The following is a 19,051-nucleotide window of genomic DNA, read 5'->3' as shown; positions in this document are numbered from 1 at the left end:
CGCCGAGGATCAGGAGCGGCCTGCTCCCCGCCAACCTTTTCGCCTGGCTCACTACTCGATCAAAGTCGTACTGCCTCTGTGACGGGCGGCAGTACGCACTCATGACGTATAGATTTCCCGTGTTGCCAATTGTTCTTGCGTGAATCTCGACGAGCGTGTGCTCGCATCCGCCCTGCGCCGTGACGTGTTGAGTAGCCGCCACGTTGCTGCGGACGAGCACCGCTGTCCCTTCCTCCGTCGGGTCCGTGTACGTCACGTATCCCGGGAGTCTGGGCTTGCTGTTCGTTTCTTGTAGTGCTATTACATCGGGCTTGTGTTCGAGCCCGTCAATGTGGAGTAACAGTTCCGCCTCCTTGTTGCGGATCCCCCGGCAGTTCCATTGATAAATTACTGTAACGTCCCCCCCGTTGGTCTTCTTTTTCTTATTTGGTCCCTGCTTCATCTTCTTCGGATGTTTCTAGGCGGCCGCGCCTACACGCGATCGATGCCTTGATTTTTTCCGCCCGTTCTTTCTTCAGGGACGCGAAGCGGTTCCTTGTGGTAAGGGTTGCTACTTTGGTCGCTAGCCGTTCGTGTTTGATCGACAGCGTCCGCACTTGGCCTTCGAGGGCCTCGAATCTGGCGTCTATCGCGCTCAGTTTCTCGTTGATTTGGGTGATGGCCGTTAGGATCGCTGTAAGCTCTCCTCCCTTTGGAATCTGCTCCGCCGCTGTCGCCGTCTCGCGGTTGACGGTGCTTTCTTCGGAGTCCATTGCTTCTTGGTTGCTCGGCGCTTGTTGCGCCGGCCGTGCCACCCCCGCATCCCGCCCTAAGCGGGGCGACGGGGGGTCCCTCCGCGGCACCTTGCGCATTCCTCCGGCGTTCTCCACCGTGTTGTTATCGCCCTGGGGTCTCGCGTTTACTGAGCTTCCGCTAGCTAGCGCATCGATTTTGCTCATTAAGGCCCTAATTTGGGCGTTCTGCTCTTGTATCTGAGCGTTCTGCCGCTCTATGATTTTCTTGAGCTCTTTTACTTCATTGCAATCCCGTTGCGGGCTAGCTCTTAGGTTAAGGGGTTGGGAGGGGGTGAGGGGCGGGAATTCGGTTTCGCTAACCCGAGCGACAGAAGACCTGCCGGTCCAGCCCACCTTTTTCTCGGCGGTTGTCCCTCGTCGTCCGATAGACTCGGCCCGGAGTCTCGATCCGGCCCTGGATCTCGAACCGGCCCTGGATCTCGAACGGGACTTGTTCCGGGACCTGGATCTTCCGCTCGAACCTCGACCCGCCGTTTCCCGGCGGCGGTTGCCGCCGCCGCCGCCGCCGCCACCGGATCGTGACTTCGATCGAGAGCGGCTCTGGCGGCCGCCGCCGTTGCTGTTGCTGTTGCGGACCGGCGTCTGGGACCGGCCCCGTTGCGAAGAGGCGCTACGTTGGGGTCGCCCTGTAGGACCTCTTTTGCCTTGCTTTTTGTCCTCGTTGTCTTCTTCCGCCCGGCGCCGTTCCCAGCGCCGTCGACGGACGACGTAAGGCGTTTTGAATCTTGCCTTGCAAGCCTTGTCGGCGGTGAGATGTTTCCCCCCGCACAGGCCACACTTGGGTACGCACTTGTGGTCTTCTCCGGGGTTGGCGACACCGCAGCCCCGGCAAATAATTGTCTTGAGGATTTGGGCACACGTCCATCCTGTGCCCCACTCGGCCGCATGCGTAGCACACGTCAATCTGCTTCCTGTGCAGGGTGCACTCAATTAGCAGGTTCCCATACCGGACGTAGTTGGGCACTTTGTGTCCCTCGAAGGCGATCACCACCGACCTGGTCTTGCCGATGCGGTTCGCCTGCAACGCCGTGGGATTGTGCTTGTGCACGACTAAATCTTGTATTTCTTGGGCGGTGTCCTCCAGTGGGATGCCCCGTATTACTGCTTTCACTGTTCCGTAAGGGGCCGACTCGTACGCGCTGACTTCGTGGGACGTTCCTCGAATGTCGATTCGCTCCACCATGGCGTATCTGTCGGCGTGCTCCCTCTTCGAGGTACTCACGACTATGATGTTCTGTTGGTGGTTTAGGCATATCACATCTTCTCTAGCAGCAATTGCGTCGACTTGCGCCGCCGCCGTTACAGCTCGGCTTATTTCCACGCGGGCCACCTCGCTTACGCGGAGCCCGCCTCGTGGCCGCATGACAATCTTCATATCTGCGGGCGGCAGGTCTGGCATGCGCGCGCCCTTCAGCAGCTTGCCCTTGTTTATTCGTTTCTTCGTCCTCTGCTGACGTAGATCGTTGCCGGTGGCGCCACCGAGGTCGTTGCCCCGACCGTTGACGTCAGTCGGGGCCTTGGCGCCATCTTGGCTCACTTGGAGTACGGGCGTTAGGCTTAGCAATCCTACGCCGCCTTGCTTCACTTTTTCGCCAGCGGTTTTCCACCCCTGCGCTCTAGTGAACTGATCCGGCGAAATTTCTACGCCATCCACTTCTACTCGCATAGCGGTAGACATCTTGGGTCGTTGCGCGCTTGCGTAGCAACCGATGAATCGGTGATCGGCTTTCGGCGTCGCCGGTGCTCGGCCTAGGCCTACCGCTTCCCTCGGCCGGGGCCGAAGTTGTCGTTAGGCCTAGCGGCTCGCGGGCACAAAAAAGTCCTCAAATTTCCGAAAAAATGGTCCCCCTACCTCGGAATTCGGGTTTCCGGTGCTCCATGCAACTTCATACATCTAGTCGATGCCCTTTCATAAAGCTGCGGGTCAATTAACCAGTGAAATCAGTGAAAAATGACGGAGCGCATGCGAAGCTTTCCCAAAGTGGAACGCGTCAGCACGTGCCTCCGATAAAATGAAATGGGGGTGCATCTGACCTCGTTTTTTTTAATTTGTTGCAATTGAATTTGAACCAGTAACTTTCTTAACGCGCATGAGTACAACAATTAGCCGCATCGTTTAGGCAATCGGTCAATGTAATCCTCCATAAAGGTGTTAATTAAAAAAATAGGATAGGTGCTTCCGTCCCACAGTATTTTTTCGGAGGCGGAATAAGATCACCGCCATCCGTTATGGGTTTGATGCGATCGCAACCCGAGCGCTTCTGTACTGTACTGCATTGACAATGCAGATTGTAAGCCGAGATAAGAAATACGTGAAAATTATAACCTAGGTTATTTTTTAGGGAGCTCCAAATTTCCCATCGGTAATATGGGATATAGTCGGTGTGTCAAGGGCTTAATGTGGCACTGCCCATGTTAAATAAGTCACATAGCTGCAATCGTAGGTAAAAAAAATGCATTATCTGGTTCCATATCTTGCTTTGCATCCATAACATCAGCTACGCTTTTTAAGTGCGATGCACTTTATAAGCGACCCCAAACCATCCACCGCCGGCGGCGGCGGCGTCCGCAGCCCTGCTCTCCCTAGCAACGGCGCAGAGCGGAGAGGAGCGTCGGTAGCAACGGCGCAGTGACGTCACTCACCACGTGACGCCACGCCCTCACCGCTCCCTCGCGGCGCGGCGGTGTGCGCCGCGCGCATCCCTCTCCTCACCCGCGCCGTGACGTCACGCACCACCTCCTCTCCCGGCAGCTGCCGTGCGCCGCTGCGCGCGTCCCCCTCCCCCTTCGCTCGCTCCTCCTCTCTCCTCGCTGGCTGCAGCTGCGCGCGCACCCCTCTCTCTCGCGCGCCCGCCTTCTCTCTCAGCCACCTGGCTCGGCGCGCTCAGCGCGGCGTACCCCCTTTTATATGCAGCGATAAACCGCCAGACCTCCGTGGGTCGGATCGCGCGCGCTCTCTCGCTACAGTCTCCTGCTCGCTCTGCTCCAGTTTAGACCGTTCGCTGGTTGGGCGCCTCTCAAGGCGATGTCAGAATTACTACGCCGTGTACTCTCGGCGCAAGAAATGCATTCGCACTTCCTCACGATTCCCTTCGGGGAGGTGGGGGCAATTTTTTTTATTGCGACACGGAGCGCGAAAGTTCACGAAAAGCCATTTCGAGGAGCGTTGTACGGCTTTCATTTGGACCATCAGCTTCGCGACCAATGGTGTAGTGGATAGAAGCCACCATACCCGTGGTGCGATGAAAAACGGCAATACAGACGCTTGGGCATTCGGCAAAACGCTCTCTAGGGGCGATTGGGACGGCCGGAGCAACGGCGCGGCGCGAGTTGCACCGGCTGCCGCGTTGGCGCGTCATTCGCGTCGTGCGTATAGTGGCTTCCGCCAGACTTCACGACGTCGTGCATATAAAGTCAGTCGAAAATGGTGAGTATAATAAAATCTATGGGTATGGCGACGTAATTTTTATCCCCTCCAGCTCCGGTATAGGGTTAGATACACTGACATCCAGGGACACCTAACACTTAAGTACTTTTTATGACCGTAATGAGTCGTTGTTGCCTCAAGAAAAAAGGAGGTCCGATAACCTCGTCCCTAACTATAAGACATGCGTTTTTGTCGTCACCTGTGCAGGGTCGGGCTTGACCGCCTCTTCCGGGGGCTGCTGGTCTCCCCCCTCGGGCGCAGTGCTTTGGTTTGAGGCGACGCTGGCCTTGCTGGCCATGCTGGCAGCTGTTGGTTAAGGCGTTCGAGGAAGAAGTATGAGTCGCCCGCTGGGCACGGCACAGTACTCGATAAAGGCACAGAACGGGTAGCGCTTGTGCCGTCTCTTCTCAAGCGGACAGCGCGAGGGTGATGATGATGATTGTAATGATGCGTGTGGGGGTCACTGCATGCTCGAGCCAATAGCGCGTTCACGTGGCAGTAGGGTGCCTTTACCAGTACAAAAAGAACATTTATCTATTTCAACTTGTGCTTTGTATCTGTTAAGTGCGAATGCACTTCTTAAGCGAGCCTGAATCGTCCGCCGCCGTAGTCCGCATAGCAACAGCTGCGGGTGCGCGCGCTCCTCGTCTTCCCTAGCAACGGGGGGCATGGCACATACCCACGTGGGGGATTGGCCAGGAATCGGGCGTGAGAAGGGCTAATGCACCCGCTTAAAGGAGTACTGACACGAAATTTCAAAGCTGAGATCCGCTCTAGCAATCAAGTACAACGACAACACAAATAGGTGTCTGTGAATAAATGCATCTTTCTTTCTTTGTAGTTGTGTGTGTGTGTGTGATCTCTCTTTTAAGTGCGAATATTACCGAACCGCGCAAATTCAACTCGTGCATTCGCACTTTCACATTCTTCCCCTCGGGGAAATGCGGGGAATTTTTTTTTTACCGAGACTTTCTTATGATTACGCGCTCTTTCTTCATTTAAATATTTAAGCTTCTCATTTATAGTTTCTTGAAGACGGCGTATCATAAAACTATAAATGAGAAACTGGCCAATCACCAACGTTGTGCAATAACATAAGGAACAACAGCAACAACAACAGCAACTAGTACACTTCACAGTTCACCATTCAGAATATTCCGCGCACAGAGCGTTGGGACTGCCTATTAGATAAAGTTGTGGGTGCATGAAAATTGCGGTTCTGATGATGATGATGATGAATAAACTTTGTTTTAGTTGAGGTGCTGATGTTCGGGCACCTAACCCGTGGGAGGCTTCCTTAGTCAGGGATGAATTAGACTGTGCTGGCCATCCGTGCTCTCTCCCCGAATCGTCGCTGGTGTGAGAGGTCGGCGATGGTCCGCAGCTCCACCCACTGCTCATAGGTAGGGCTGGGGTTAGGGGTGAGGGTAGGGGATTGCCTGCACTTCCATCCAATGTGGCACAAGGTGGCCGGTTGGGGGCAGGATTTGCATGTGGAAGGGTATAGGGTGGGATACATGGCATGTAGTAGGTTATGTGGGTTGAAGTTGGCCTGTAGTCGCCGGAAGGTAGTACCTTCATCGCGAGAGATGTGCGGCGGGAGGGGAATGGGTATTCGCGACGCTCGTTCCGATAGTGGCCGAATATTTCGGCGTATGTTTGCAGTGTGGTGGGCTTAACTGTTGCTGCAAAGGGGGGACAAACAAAAAAGCTGGCAAGCCAAACTCACCAGTTCTTGCAATGAACCCTGCGAACTTAACACGAGTGTCCTTAAAAATCACTGAAACCGGGAGATCGGCATGCTTTGTGTTTGGAGGTACAGACAAGCCGGAGTTATCGTGCGTCCATGCATTGATCCCGAAAAGCCGCCTGGGTCACCGCAATCATCATTTGACAGTGCATGAGGCCAGAGGAAGGCTAAAAAAGCAGTGACAATTACTATAATCACTAAAGAGATATTTGGGCGCAGTTCGAACTGCAGAGAGAGAGAGAGAGATGAAACGTTTATTTGAAATGAAAGGTCTTGATTGAACTAGGGTAGGTTCCCTCCTTTCAGGGCCCCTGTTTCCTCTGCCCCAGTCTTGGCCCTAAAGATCAGATACTTCTGAACCCCAGGGTCAGAGCTGGCCACAGCTGCCTCCCATAGCTCATATAACTTGGTGTTGGTGTTTACTGAGGGCCATATAGTACGACAACCCCAGGATGCATAAAATAGGGTGGATATTTCACCGCACTTATTACATGCGTTTGAGAATTTCTCGGGGAACATCTTCGATAGCCTGAGGATGTTGGGATAGGTGTTCGTCTGTATTTGTCTGAGAGACTGATGCTCTGCAGCTGTTAAGCTTTTATCTGGTGGAGGAAAGAGAGCTCTGGCTTTTCTTTGAATGTTGAGTCGCTCACCGAAGGTATCGGGGAGAGGGGTGAGTAAGCTAGGACAACTGGCTGAGCGGTTAGTAAGTTCTCGCGCAGCTTGGTCTGCTCTCTCATTACCCTCAAGCTCCTCTGTCCCGGTGTCCAAATTATATTTTGGAACTTAGTGATATTTAGAGGTAAAATTTTTGTGAGCCTTTTGTGGATTCGGCCATTTATAATGTTTTGTACGGCTTTCTTAGAGTCCGTAATTATTTGGAGGCTTTTTCCTTGGAATTCTCCATACCTTACGGCCTATACAAGGGCGCCAGTTGCGGTCTCCTCTGTGCTGGTGTTCGTTAATGTGAGGCAGTCCCTGATTACTCCTTCTTGGTCGACGATGACTAGGGAAGCATTGGTCTTGTCGTAAAAAGCAGCGTCTGTATATACAACGTTTGGGTTTTTTTCCAACTTTCTGCGTAGGAAATTGACCCTGGCTTTCCTTCTGTCTTCATGTAAGTGGGGGTCCATGTTTCTTGGAATGGGGAGCGCTTTCAATTTCTCTCTGGCGGCGTTGCTTAGGTCTTCTTTGCCGATAATTGATTGTACATCTAACCTGGAGCCTACTCTTTGCAGAATGGCCCTGCCAGTTCTCGTCTTTTGCAGCCTTTCCTTTTGTGAAGCAAGGGTAGCTTCACAAATTTCTTTAAAAGTGTTAGACACGCCGAGAGTCATGAGTTTTTCATTTTCCGTGTAGTTTGAAAGACCGAGAGCCGCTTTGTATGCAGTACGCAGTATAATGTTGGCCTGTTCCTTTTCCTGCCTGTTTAGAGAGTGAAAAGGCAGACTGTAAGCAACTCTGCTTACTACTAAGGCCTGCATTATACGCAATGTTTCTTCTTCCTTCAGCCCTGCTCTCTTTTTGGTTATCCTCCTAACTATCTTTGCAATTTGCAGCGTTGATTTTTTAATTTTTGCAATTGTAAAGTTTGCTCTGCCGTTGCTTTGAACAATCTTCCCAAGGATTCTTAATTTATCTGTCTCCGCTACTTCGTGGTCCCCAAGCTTGATTTTTATCTCCCCTGGGCTCCTATATCTGGCGTCGTGGACTCTGATAACTTCAGATTTTTCTGGTGCGCACTCTAGGCCGTTATCCCTTGCCAACTTTTCCACCCAGTTCGTGGCTTCTTGGAGTGCCTGTTCCTTTTGAGCCAGGGAGCCTTTAGTGGCCCAGATGGTTACGTCGTCGGCGTACAATATGGAACCTATGTCGGGGATGTCTTGGAGTTTCTTTGCTATGTTAATCATTGTAATATTGAAAAGCAAAGGGGAGATAATAGATCCCTGTGGCGTTCCTTTGTTTGGCATTTTGACGGCGTCGGAGCGAACGTCTCCAATCCCAATGGATGCTGTACGGTCTGATAAGAAGGCTTTGACGTAGTTGTATGTCCTCACTCCGCAATGCAATTCGTTAAGTGCTTGTAGAATGGCCCTGTGGGACACATGATCAAAGGCTCCCTTTAAATATAAAGCCAAGATAAGGTGCTCGCCTCCCCTTGGGATGTTCTGTAGCACTTCTTCTTTGAGGATTAGAAATGCATCCTGCGTGGAGATGCCCTTTCTGAAGCCCAACATGGTGTGTGGTACAAGGTTGTTGTCCTCGATGAAGTTTGACAGTCTGTTCATAACGACTCTTTCGAATATTTTCTCCACACATGATGTCAAAGATATGGGTCTCAGTGCGTCGATTCCTGGCTTTTTTCCTCGTTTCGGTATTGTTATGACATCTGAGTGCTTCCAATCGGGGGGAACTTCGCCCTTTATCCACAGATTATTGTTAATATATTCTGCAAGTTCTTCTACTTGTCTGTCACCGAGGTTCCTGATCATCGCATTTGTGATACCATCGGATCCTGGGGCGCTGTTCTTTTTGGCAGCCATAATGGCGCTGTAAACCTCCTCCTTGGTGATGTCTTGGTCCAGAAGTTGGTTTGGTTTTCCCTTTACACTTCATTGTAGGGCTCTGGGATCTGTTTGCCTTTCAGTTTGTCCTTTAATGCTTCAATGAGGTCCTCGTTGCTACCTTCAAATGTATGGGCTATCCTTTTGAGCATGTGGTTGCTTTCCATTCTCGTTGCAAGGGGGTCTAGCATGCATGTTTTTGAGGTGCTCAACGTTCGTTGCAGTGATTCACAAAAATGGTTCCAATTTTGTCTTGCTAAGACATCGGCATATTCTCTCGCTTTCTTAGTGATTTCTGCAATCCTTCTTTTTAGCTTTCGGTTTCTCTTTTGCCTCTTCCACCTTCTCGTCAGGCTATTTCTTGGTTCCCATAGGTGCGCTAGATGGGAGTCGATATTTGGAGTCTGCGTTGATGTTTGTAAAAATGCTGTGGAACGTCTGTACTTTTCTTTCAGGTTGGCACACCATTCCCTGATGGAAGTTATTTCCTCCGGTTTTCTGTCACCACTCAAGTATTCCCTGAACTTTTTCAACAAGAAGCACTTCAAGGCGCTATAGACAAGGCGCAAAGATACCTTCGAGAACGAGGTCTTGAATATGCCCCAGATAAATCGGCACTTTTGACACTTAGTGCTGGTACCCCGAAACAAAACAAGTCCACCGTTCCAGACCCGGACCTATTCATAAATGAGCAACCCGTCCCAACTGTGCCTCACTTGAGAATTCTTGCACTTGTTATCCCTAAAAATGGCTCTGGGCTCCACACAATCGCTCCCCTCCAGAAGACTGTCAACCAGCTGACACACATAATTCAGCGCGTCGCACATCGACGATATGGCCTCAAAGAACCTGACACGCTCAAAATAATACAAGCAGTACTCATAAGTAGAATCACCTACGGAACACCGTACTTGGCCCTTAAAACGAACGAAAAAGCCAGATTAAATATAATTATTCGCCAAGCCTACAAGACTGCGCTCGGACTACCCTCGAAGACATCGACATCTAAATTATTACAATTAGGCGTACATAACAGTTGGGAGGAATTACAAGAAGCGCACCACACTTCTCAGATAGAGCGCCTGAAGAAAACGACGACGGGGCGCGCAACTCTTCACCGATTAGGTTATACCACTCCACCGGTTAAAGATCAGAAAACAAGCATACCTTTGAAGATTCGACAGCACATACGAGTGGCCCCAATACCAAGAAATATGCATCCAGAGTACAACAAGGCCAGAAGAATTGCCCGAGCACGAGCCATGTCCGCCAGATATCCAAACGACCTAAATACCTGTTATGTGGATGCATCTCCTTATCCGCACCATCCGGCCCACGTAACTTGTGTAGTGAATGGACGGGGCCAAGAGATCACATCCTGCACCGTCAATACCACTGCGATTGATACTGCCGAAGAAGCCGCGATAGCCCACGCCATCATCACTGCCCAATACCCAATCACCATACTTACCGACTCTCAGGCAGCGTGCAGAAATTACTTACAAGGTCGAATTTCTAAAACGGCACTTCGTCTACTTTTGACAAGACAGAGCATTCCCGAAGTTTATATAGTTTGGGTGCCAGGACACGAATCCCTTGAGGGGAATGAGGCGGCTCACGCCGCTGCCCGCGATTACATACACCGGGCCGTTTCTCTCACGGGGCAGTCACCACCTCATCCACCTAATCCGCAACCTCTCTTGCGCTACACAGATATATTGGCGGACTACCGACACAAACGGCAAATTTTCCCCATTCCACACCACCAACTCACAAGGGATGAAGCAACAACGTTCAGACGACTTCAAACTAACACGTATCCACACCGTACCCTTCTTCATGCCATTTATCCGACAGACTATCCAGCCACCTGCCACTACTGCCCAGCGCCCGGTACCCTATACCATCAGGTGTCGGAGTGCCAAAAGACACCGGACCTGCACCCAATCCCCAACCCCTCTATACGACAGTGGACGGCGCGGTTGACCAGCAAGGACCCTACGTTCCAGCTTGACCTGGTGCAAAGGGCCCGCGCAGCCAGCCGCAGCCAGGGGATCCCGGACTAGGGATCCCCTCCACCGGGCGGGTGCCCTAACAACTGAACCTGTTGTTTTAATAAAGATTTGTTTCATTCATTCATTCCAATCGGTAATCCTAACTGTCCCGAGACGCCTCCGAAATTGGACAGTCCGGATTGAGATACTAATTATCGAGTGATCGCTGCCCAAATTCTCTCCTAAATTTGTCCACACGACGTCTTCTTCCTCATTTACGAAGGTTAAATCGGGGCATGTATCCCTTGCATTTTCTGCGCCAGTTCTGGTTGGTTGATTAGGGTCACTGACGAGAGTTAGGTTGCAGATCTCCGCTGCGGTAATAATATTGTCTCCCTTTCTCGAGGTACGTTTATAGCCCCATTCTCTATGGGGAGCATTGAAATCACCTAGTACGACGATCTGATTGCCCTTGATTTCTTGATAGCTTCCTGGAATAGATCCTCGAACCTGTCATCACTTTTTCGCGGGGGGCTGTAAATGTTCAGCACAAAAGTGCTTTTATTCCCTCTCTTCGTTGGGACTATCTCTATAAAAATGGCGTGAGAAGTGGCTGTCTCGAGCGCGTGTTGTATGGTTGTTATGTCCTTTCTGACGAGAGTAGCTATGCGGGTTTCTTCTTCTCCTTTAATTGTATAGTAGCCCAGCAGCCTGGCGTTGTTGCCTGCTTCCTGAAGACATATGACATCAGGTTGGATTGGTGCTGTTTCTATGTATTTTTCTAAGCTGTTTTGTTTACATAGTAGACTTCTGCAATTCCACTGCCAGATTTCAAGGTGATTCTTAGTAGTGGACATCCCTTTATTCTTCATCGCTAAAGCTGAAATCAGAGTCACTTCCATCCTTTTCTAGGAACTGCTGTTTTTCTTTCCTTGGATGTCCCGGCATTTCTAATTTTCTCGTACCGTCAGTGTTTCTTATTTTATTTGCATCTACTTGTCTCTGTAGGATGTCGAAACGGTTGTTCATTACCTCGAGCATTTGAGCTAGGAAGAGCCCAATACCACTGGGGTCATTTAAGAGACGTTCCGGAACCGAGGGCTGAGGTATGGGTGGGGGCTGAGTTTGAGGGAAGGGCATGCGGTTTTTCGATTGTGACTGATGGTTCTTGCGTACTATTTGCCTGCAGAGTTGCCGTAGTTGTTTTTTGAGGTCTGCAATCTCTGTTTTCTGTTTGTCAATTTGTGCTTTGAGCTCCTCAATTATTCGATCTTGCTCTGATTTGTGTGTGTCAACTTTCGTATTAGTGTTAGCCAGGGAGGCAGCGACCGTGGACCAGCTCACCTTGGGGGGTTTCTTGGTTTCTGCGCCTCTGGAGTCTTTAGGCTTAACCGTCTTCGTATCTTCTTACTTCTTTGAGATGCTGGGGGACTTGTGTTGGGACGTCACCCTGGACTGGGATCTGTCTCTTCCTTCTTTCTGCTCGTCCAAGTCCGGCCACTCGGTGCTGAACCACCTGCGGCGTTGTTGTTTTCGGTCCTTGGTGTCGTCTCTTCTTGACTTCCTTTGATTTTGGTTACCCTGCGGTCTCCTTGCTTTCCTGAGCTTCAGTGGACATTCTTTCGAGCCTGTAGGGTGTTGTTCGTTGCACAGCACGCACCTGGGCTGACACGGGTGACAGTCTTCTGGGTCTTCAACAGCACAGTTCGGGCACTTAACTGCTGGGGTGGGGCACACATCAGATCGGTGTCCGGGTGTCATGCATATGTAGCACACTTGCCTGGTGGATCTGTACAAATAGCAGGGCATTTCTCCGCCGTAGAAGTACACCACTGTTGGCACGGTATTGCCTTCAAAGGTAATCAAAGCAGTCTTCGATTTTCCTAGCATGCGGGCTTGTATAATCTTGGTGTTGTGGGTGCGGATACGTAATCCGTTCATGAGTTCTGATGGGGTCGTGTCTTGCGGAAAACCATGCACAACTTCTTTCACCTCTTCTTCCGAAAAGGCTACGTAAGTCACTCCCTCGTGTGAGGTGCCTCTTATGTTGATGCGGGAGATTTTTCGCAGCGCGTTCGCCGCTTCCGTGTCTGGCGTGCTCATTATTAGAATATTTGAGCCAAGACGCAGGTGTACGACAAACTTGTGCAGTTATTTTCCCCCTTGCTCGCACGCTTCAGCAATGGCTTTCGTTAATTCGATGGTGCTGTAGTCTTTGAGCGAGAGGCTCTTACGTGGCTTCATGACTATTTTGACGTCGTCCCTCGGCAGCGGTGGGAGTCGCTGGCGTTGAAGACGTTGCATTTCATTTTCAGGTTTTGAAAAAGGCTTACTTGACAGCGAGGTCTTTCCGCTCTCTTTCTGTAGTAACACAGGCGCGCGCAGCGCAGCAGCATGGACGATGGTTGGGCAGTCAACGACAGCGTTTATTGTCAGAAGCGTGATTATATGCGTTGGCATCAAGAGAGGGTAAGGGAGGGGGGAGAGAGAGAGAATGAAGGCGCACAGGGCCAAAAAGAAAAGGTGAGCGCGCAGCTGGTTTTGTTGGCCGGTACAAAACGAACGAATACAACATTTCTTTCCTCTTAAAAGTGGAACCGTTGTACCGGGTTCCTAACTCTTTCCATGAGTGAAACTTAAGCGCAAAAGTTCGTCCAACTAGCTCGTCTCTCCATTTTGCTTCAGTCCTAACTCTTGTCGATCGCCTCAGCGTGGGCTGATGTGGGACTGCCTCAGGAGGGTGTTCGGCCGTGATGACTGGAGGTTCCGTAGCAGCTGGTGTGGGAAACCCACTCCGACCATCCGGTGCCGGTAGCTCTGGGCTTCGCTCTTGCTCCTTCCGCCTGGGCGTACGTTGCAACGCAGGAAACGGGGCAGGAGTAGTCACGCTGTCAGGTTCCCCTTCAGCCTCCGCGCCTTCAGTCGCCCCCGCAGATGCAGACTCCGGCGTCGATTCGCGACGGCGGCGGACTTGGTCGATATGACGCTGCACTACCCCCGTTGGCGTGTCCACGGCTATCATTCTCGCCCCCGAAGCAGATTTTACACGTCCAGGCGTCCATCTTTTGCCGACACCGTAGTTTCGCACGTAGATGCTGCTTCCTGGTGAGATGGTCCCGTCGTCAGCGCACGGCGACAAGTTCTTATCCCTGGGCGGCAGGCATGTGTCAAGACGGGAACGGAGCTGGTAGCCGAGAAGCAATTCCGAGGGTGACTTTCCTTCCTTTTGCGGGGTCCTCCTGTAATGGAATAACAGGCGCATGAGGTTATCTTCCAGTGGGCCATCTTGCATTTTCCGCAAGCCGTCTTTAATGGTTCGCACTGCTCTTTCCGCTGCTCCGTTTGACTGAGGATGGAAAGGCGCTGTACGCAGGTGCACAATATTGTTTCTTGCTACAAACGTGGCGAACTCCTGACTCGTGAATTGCGTGCCATTATCGGACACGATTGTGCGTGGCACACCGAACCGACAAAACATACTTCTTAAGCAGCGAATGGTACCTGCTGTGTTCGCATGCCTCATTGGTACTGCTTCAATCCACTTCGTGTGAGCATCTACCACCACAAGTATCATCTTGCCGGCTAACGGGCCCGCAAAATCGATGTGGATCCGGGACCACGTCTCGGCCGTTTTCGGCCAACTTACCGGTGGTGCTGCCGCAGGCATGGGCAGGTTTTCTACACAGCTTACACACTGCGCCGACAATTCTTGAATCTCCCTGTCTATCCCCGGCCACCAAAACAGTGACCGCGCCACCGCTTTCATTGACGAGGAGCCCTGGTGTGTTTCATGTAGAAGCTGCAACATCCTTTCCTGCGCCTTCCGTGGTATGACGACTCTGTTGCCCCAGTAGATTAACCGGTGAGCCCTCGACAGCTCCATTTTGCGATCAAAAAACGGCAACAAGTCGGGCGCCATACCACTTGTGGTTCGAGGCCAGCCATGCAAGATGTATTCTGCGACACGGGCTAACAACGTGTCCTTGGCAATGAGCTCCTGCAACTCGTGCGTCGTCACTATACCTTCGTCAAGGGCTTCCAACGACAGTACGTACTCGGGAGGGTCCCCCTCAACTACCGGTTCCGCTGCCGTCGGGGCTGGTAGCCTGCTGAGGGCATCTGCTGTCAGTAGTTGTTTCCCCGGAACGTATTGTAGCTTGTACTGGTAGCCTTCCAGGAACAGTGCCCATCGTTGAATGCGCGCGGCGGCCATCGGGGGCGTTTGGCGGTCAGGCTTGAGCAGTCCCAGCAGTGGCTGATGGTCGGTTACCAGGGTGAATTGCCGACCTAGGAGGTAGTCACGGAAACGAGAAACGCCAAAAAATCAGTGCGAATGCTTCTCGCTCCAGTTGAGAGTAGTTTCGCTCCGCTTTTGTTAACGTTCTGGAACGAAACCCAATTGGTCTGTGCTCATTTCCCACCGAATGAAACAGAACAGCACCCACGCCATACGGGGAAGCGTCACATTCTAGCTTCAGTTCCTTGTTGGGATCACAAAATGAACGAGAAGTTGCGCATTCTTCAAAATTTCTTCCGCTTTCTCGAACGCTGAGTGCTGCGGTTCCCGCCATTCCCAACGGGCTCGTTTTTCCATGAGCTGATACAAGGGGCTGAGCACAGTCGACATATTGGGCAGGAAACGGGCGTAGAACGTGAGCATGCCAAGGAACGAGCGCAATTCGCTAACGTTACGTGGGCGCGGGGCTTGCATGACGGCGTCTACGTTCTTTTCAATGGGGTCGAGGCCTTGCCGATCTATATGATGGCCAAGGTAAGTGACGGAAGGCTGTCGAAACTTGCATTTGGCAATCCTAAGTTTAACACCGTGCTCTCGGAACCGCTCCAGCACTCTCTTGAGCTGCTCTCCGTTATCACTCTTGCCTTCTGACACTAACACGTCATCAAGGTAGGCTTGGACACCCGGCAGCCCGCCGAGTACTGCATCCATCTTTCTTTGAAAAATAGCCGGTGCGGAAGCTATTCCAAACGGAAGTCTGTTATACCGGAAAAGCCCGCGGTGTGTGTTAATGACACACAGCCTGCTGGTCGCTTCGTCAAGGGGCACTTGATTGTATGCATCCTTTAAATCCAAGATGCTGAAATATTCGCCTCCGTTTAAGCTTGCGAACATGTCCTCTATAACCGGAAGAGGGTAGTGCTCCACCTCACATGCCGGGTTAAGGGTGACCTTAAAGTCACCGCATATCCTCACGCTTCCGTCCTTTTTCAAAACGACCACGATAGGCGTAGCCCATTCTGGATGTTGCACGGGCGATAGAACATCAAGTGACACCAGCCGATCAATTTCACGAGAGACCTTATCGCGGAGGGCGTAAGGAAGAGATCTGGGCTTACAGAATTTCGGTGTCGCCGTCTCTTTGAGTTTCAGGCTGGCTGGTGGACCTTTGATTATTCCAAGTTCTGTTGAGAAAACATCCTCGAACTCGCCGAGCAGTCGGTTCAGCATATGTTCGCTTGGCTCGGCACTTGTTGTAGGGTCCGGCGCAGTCAGGTCTCCAATCGGAACGCCCGTCTTGTCAAGCAAAGAAATGAGATCGCGGCCACATAGGCTGGGTCCTGCACAGTCAAGCACGATCAGCGGGCAAGTCACAGATACATTTTTATACCTCACTGGAAGTTCGAGTTCACCCAACACCGGAAGCTGTCCCGCGTAACACGACAGCTTGATTCGTGGTGGTTGTAGGCGCGGCCACTGTGCGTGATGTCGATCGTACACTTGGCGCGATACGACGCAGACCGGGGAACCAGTATCGACTTCCATGGCCAGTTCTACGTCGCCCCATCGAAACGTGCGGCGTATGGGTGGTTCCAAACCGTTTTTTCATCCCGAAATCAACGTTCAAACGTGTGCGCTATTCATGTCGTCGATAGACGCGCTTTCAACTGTCAGTGCCTTTACACTCGCTGCCCGCCTTCCAACCTTTGCATCAGTTGCAGCACTGCAGCACTTCTTTGCCAAATGACCGCGTCGCCCACAGCGATAGCAGCGGGCGTTAGCCCAGCGGCAGGCGGTTTCGTCGTGCTTCGTGCTTCCACATAGGCCGCAGTCATTCGACGCGCCTCGTGTACGGTTGCCTCGAGAGGGTGAGCGATGATGAGCTCGCATTTTTAGCACAGTCGGCGGTTCTGCACTCATTTCGCATCGCTGTCGGTTGCCTCGGCTGCAATGGCCATTGTTTCAGCCTCCTCGAGGGTTAAATCTTTCTTTGCCAGTAACCGCTTGCGCAAGTTAGTTGAGCGAACGCCGCAAACAGTCCGGTCCCTCAACATCCGATCTAGCGCACTTCCAAAGTTGCAATTGTCTGCTATGCGCCGTATTTCGACTAGGAACGCGTGCACCGACTCCCCTTCTTGTTGGCACCGGGTGAAAAACTTGTGGCTTTCTGCTATCTCGTGACGCTTGGGATCGTAGTAGTCATTTAAGGCTGCGACCGCTTCGGCGTAAGTAAGGGAATTAGGCGTCCGAGGTGCAATTAGCCCCGCTAGCACTTGCACAGTCTGCGTGTTGAGTGCTGCCACCAGAAGTGCTCTCTGCCTTTTGGAGTCAGTAATAGCATTTGCTTCAAAATACGCTTCAGCCCGAATAAGGTACGCTTTCCACTTATCTCTTGTGTTGTCGAAGACCGGGAGCTGTAGGCTGGTCATGGTCGTCGGTACTTGTTGCGGCAGGCCGTCGGCTTCAACGTTTAGGGCAGCATGAGCGGTTTCCGGACTCGTCGCCACTTTAGTAACACAGGCGCGCGCAGCGCAGCAGCATGGACGATGGTCGGGCAGTCAACGACAGCGTTTATTGTCAGAAGCGTGATAATATGCGTTGGCATCAAGAGAGGGTAAGGGAGGGGGGAGAGAGGGAGAATGAAGACGCACAGGGCCAAAAAGAAAAGGTGCGCGCGCAGCTGGTTTTCCTGGCCGGTACAAAACGAACGAATACAACACTTTCACTGTCAACTCTGCTTTCTTTTCCTTGTTCAACCTCCGTTTTTCTCTTCTGCTGAGGACTTGTATCCATCCCACATCGTCGTTGGCGTCCATGGTGCCGGTGTCCAAGGTCGGCTGGCCAGCAGCGTCGCCATGCTGGTTCGACGCAGAAGGCACTTCGCTGTCACATTCTTCCATTTCGCTGTCTTGACATCGCTCACCTGAGGTGCGCGTACTGACTTGGGATCCTTGCCGAGATGTTCCGGAGCTCTTCGGGGATTTATTCATGGCTGCCGAAGCCCTGGGCTGTGCGGCGAGCAGCCGCGGCCGCCGTTGCCTTGGTCAGCGTTAGGCTTATCGCGGTCGCCGGGCACCGGTCCGCTTCTGATGGACGTAAAATGAAAAATATTTCACTCACAGTCCAAAGGGTGGTATACCCGGGTTCCGCTTGGTGTTAGCAGTCCGTCACACAAGAAACGTTTGTGTGCCTTGCGAATTTCCAGGGGGAAAAGAGATTTTTCACGGGACCCTCACGGAGCCCATTCGAATGCTCTAGCCCCCTAGCGGCCAGTCTTCGAACTGAAGTCTTCTCGGTTACGGCGCATATCTGCTGTGTCTCAGGAAGTGATCGCGTGAACAGCTCACGCACGGCGTCGTGCGCTACTCTGCCGTTGTCTCGCACCACTTCGCTGCCGCCGACCATGTTGGTGCAAATGCCGTGTGGTTTGGATGAGCCACGAATGGAGAAGCAGCGTCTTGAGGAAGCGTGAGTTGGAGGCAGTGCGAACATTGACTCCACAGTAGCGCTTGACGCCCTCCCCCCGAAACTTTGGCCAGACGCTCCTCCATTTTCTTCTGCCTTCAGTGCCACGTTCGCTCGCTCAGTTATGCGGATATCGACGCCGCCGCCGCCGCAAACCACAGTACCTGGTGCCAAAGTGCTGCGCACTTGAATTACAGCAATCTTAATCAAACCGACGAAGACTGTGAAGTAAGAAATGTGCTGAGCTTAAGTTTTGTTTGACTTCCCTTACAGTGGACAGAAATGTCAGCCACTGTGCGGCCCCTTTGAAAATTTCGCGAGGACCGCCAAGCAGACTGCTCGGGGAGTTTGAAATGACGCAGACTAATTTGCTGTCTCAACTTCAAAACGATAGAAAGGCCACCTTCAACCGAGATAACGTAAAAAAAAACACGTTTGAAACTAAAAATATTTACTAAACTTAGTTGATCGAACATGTCTCGCTTTTGTTTTTAGAAGACCGTAGATTTGTACTTTGTTGTTTTTTGTCTCGTAGACAGCTCTGGCTTGCACTTGTTGACAAGTTTGGTACGGTGACTGGGACTGACTGGGGAAACGTTTACTTGTCTTTTTTGAGTGGTTCGGCGGCCATCCATGGGGGTCTTGTGCCACGTGCTACAGCTCCTTACAAGGTAAGCAGGGATAGTATCCTTGGTCCAGAGCTCCAACGGCCTTTTCTTCTTTGCTGATTAATTTTAGGGTTTAACGAACCGACGCAACGCAGGCGATGAGGCGCGCCGTAGTGGGGTGCTCCGGATTAATTTCGGCCACCTGTGGCTCT

At 51.9% G+C, this 19,051-nt stretch overlaps 1 protein-coding gene across 1 annotated transcript; it reads right to left on the bottom strand.

The window, feature by feature from the left end:
* Positions 1 to 1,089: 1,089 nt before the first annotated feature.
* On the bottom strand, positions 1,090 to 16,381 carry LOC144152413 (uncharacterized). The gene is made up of 5 exons (XM_077683681.1): positions 15,885 to 16,381; positions 13,189 to 14,816; positions 12,190 to 12,247; positions 1,672 to 2,330; positions 1,090 to 1,359 (listed from the first exon to the last, which is right to left on the bottom strand). The coding sequence occupies exons 1-5, from the start codon at positions 16,309 to 16,311 to the stop codon at positions 1,090 to 1,092; spliced, it is 3,042 nt and encodes a 1,013-aa protein (XP_077539807.1). The 5' UTR covers positions 16,312 to 16,381.
* Between the last annotated feature and the right edge of the window lie 2,670 nt (positions 16,382 to 19,051).

Source organism: Haemaphysalis longicornis, unplaced genomic scaffold, assembly GCF_048455015.1.
Source record: "Haemaphysalis longicornis isolate Haplotype H1 unplaced genomic scaffold, Haemaphysalis longicornis Haplotype H1 scaffold_9, whole genome shotgun sequence".
Taxonomy (NCBI): Eukaryota; Metazoa; Arthropoda; class Arachnida; order Ixodida; family Ixodidae; genus Haemaphysalis; species Haemaphysalis longicornis.
Note: the sequence above shows the minus strand (reverse complement) of the source record. Positions and strands in the feature narration are given on the sequence as shown.

What these genes read in the sequence shown, in the direction of transcription:
- LOC144152413 (XM_077683681.1), bottom strand. Translation starts at nt 16,311, where the DNA reads ATGGAAGTCGATACTGGTTCCCCGGTCTGCGTCGTATCGCGCCAAGTG. An exon ending in CAAAATGGAGAGACGAGCTA is followed by an intron (nt 12,248 to 13,188) that starts GTTGGACGAACT and finishes CCACCCCAGCAG; the next exon opens with TTAAGTGCCCGAACTGTGCT. An exon ending in TGTGCTACGCATGCGGCCGA is followed by an intron (nt 1,360 to 1,671) that starts GTGGGGCACAGG and finishes GGTCCGCAACAG; the next exon opens with CAACAGCAACGGCGGCGGCC.